The sequence below is a fragment of the Cynara cardunculus genome (assembly GCF_001531365.2).
Source record: "Cynara cardunculus var. scolymus isolate 2C chromosome LG 15, CcrdV1, whole genome shotgun sequence".
NCBI classification, from domain to species: Eukaryota; Viridiplantae; Streptophyta; class Magnoliopsida; order Asterales; family Asteraceae; genus Cynara; species Cynara cardunculus.
In genome coordinates, this window is record NC_037542.1 from 8,976,994 (window position 1) to 8,979,497 (window position 2,504).

Genomic DNA, 2,504 nt, shown 5'->3' on the forward strand with positions numbered 1-2,504 from the left:
TTTGGCAATTGCTGAATGATTAATATAGTGCAAAATGAAATATAATTATTTGGTAATTGTGTACAATGAAATTAGGGCTCTTAATGGTTAAGGAAGATCCATGATACAAAATCATTCAAGGGGTTTTAGAACCATTAAGAGACAGATTTTTTTTTGTCAAACAAGATTCACCTCTTAACGATTCAAATGTTGCTTCTTAATGGAACTATTAAGAGGTAAACAAACAACCCCTTAATCACTTCTGGTTAGACTTAAGACTATGATAAAAGTTATTAATAATCCACAATTTTGAGTTTATAAAGAGCTCACAAGTCCAATTATCTATCTATGTGAGACGGGTTGTTACTGTTAATATTTTTCTTGAAAAACAAATAACTATTGTTTGACATATTCCTACTAATTCACTCATCAATACCAAAGGATATGAAGTCGTGAAGTTTATACTATTTTGAATGAGTTTTAATAATTTATTTTGAAACTATTGAACATCTTTATATTGTTTTTAAATATACATATAGCACATGAATCTATATACTATATGACGCAAGAAAGATTGCAGAGCATTTTTTTAGTTTATTACTGTTGGGGACGCTATAAAAGGGAGAGGATGGTGCTCCATTTGTTACATCATTCTAAAAGCATATATCATATTGTTTCCAAGATACCTATAGAGATGGGCAAAGTTGTGTTTGATTTTCTTTCATCAACGTGGGAAGGAGAAGATATGCATGCTCGATATGAATCAACATCAACAGATAAGAAGATCAGATTATTTGGGTTCGAGCTTGATCCTCAAACCAATGGCTCGCTGCTAAGCGAAGCAGGGTTGGGTGAAAAGGATGGAAGAATGCATTCACCATCCACCACTATCTCCTCAGAGAAAGAGAAGTCTTCCATGGTGGATCTGAAGGAAACGAAGAAGAAGTTCAAGTGTCAGTATTGTTTCAAAGGGTTTATGAACTCACAAGCCTTGGGTGGTCACCAGAATGCGCATAAAAGAGAACGTATGAAGAAGAAAAGGCTGATGTTAGAAGCTAGAAAAGCGAGTATCGGTTATTACCTCCAATCATATGTCCAAAATATAAATAATCATGGAATTGACATCAGTTTTCATGGTTATAATGATTGTGAGTTTGATCATCATGAACCAAAGTTTAGTTTTGGTTCATACGATGATGATCTACAGTCATTTAAGCATGTACATAAGTCAAGAAGGACGATCGTTTCTTCATTATCCAATGTGGGCTCGAAGCAGACCTGTAAAGATTTGGATCTTGAGTTGGCTTTAAGCTCATGCTTCACCATGTAACCATCCACCCATAACATCATCAGATTCCAGAATAAGCCCTTTAATTAAGAAGAGACATTTTAGAGAAAACGTATAGATCCTTTTCGGGAATCCAATCAATTTATGGCCCTCTTATATTTTGAGATTGTAAAATAGTTGCTTTGTAACTGAATTGCGTAAATGTGTGCCTCGAGATTTGATCACAATAGTTATGAGTCATGAGTTTCCTTAACGAATTGTTATTTCACTTAATTTTGTTCCATATAGAACTATGATTTAAATTATGGATTGATATATATTTGTTTCATAATATTTTTTTATGTGTTATGAAACAATAAATACATATTAAAAAAATTGCATTATAAAACAAATATATATTAATCAATATAATCATTAATTCTAACTTTAAAAAACCACGTGAAATAATATCGTGAAGTAAAAATTTCTACGATTCTTTAAGCCAGGGACGGACCTACTTTGGTGGTTATGGTGGCACGTGCCACCGTATTATTCCTCCGTTGAAGGGTAAAAAAATTTAGGTTCGTGAAAGGTGCAACCGTATTAATCCGTTGTGTGTCACCCTATAATGTACTTTGAAACTACAATGAGAACAAGTTTTATTAGGTAGAGTTGGTTTACAAGTTTTTTATTCCATTTCAGACTCAAATTTTAATCGTGTTAGTGTTATTTTCTTAGTTAAATGGTGTCACAGATTAAAAAAAAATTGTATATTTGTTTCTTATGGTACCGTTTGAATTTTTTTTCCTATAGTTATTTCTAATAATTAAATGATGTAATCATTTAAAAAAATTGCGATATGTCCCTGCTTTATAAGCATATTTTGTTGTCATTTAATTATTTGTAGTAATTAATTAATGGCATATATTATAAATAAGCATAATGATGTATGCTTTTTTTATAAAATAAAGTATCTATATATTTATTTTACTGATCCCCCACTACAATTAATTAAAATTATTATCTTAACATGTGATTCACAAGATAATACTTTTTATTCTTTTGATCAATTGGATTGGGGAGTGCTAATGGCACCCCCTTAATACGAAGTTTTGATTGTTTGGAAATTGAACTCATGATTTTTTTTTTAAATATTAACTCAATTAATTATATATTTATATTTTATTAATTTTGTTTTATTTTATATATTTACATTAAAATATACATATATTATTTAATTATTTTTATGTTACTTTAT

At 30.2% G+C, this 2,504-nt stretch overlaps 1 protein-coding gene across 1 annotated transcript in view; it reads left to right on the plus strand.

Annotated features, from left to right (window-relative positions):
* The first annotated feature begins 673 nt into the window (after positions 1-673).
* The window catches only part of LOC112528494 (zinc finger protein 5-like), a 4,161-nt gene continuing 2,330 nt past the window's right edge, over positions 674-2,504 (plus strand). The window contains exon 1 of the mRNA XM_025139524.1: positions 674-1,305. Coding sequence (XP_024995292.1) covers positions 674-1,305 — 632 coding nt within the window. The remainder of the gene's footprint in view (positions 1,306-2,504) is intronic.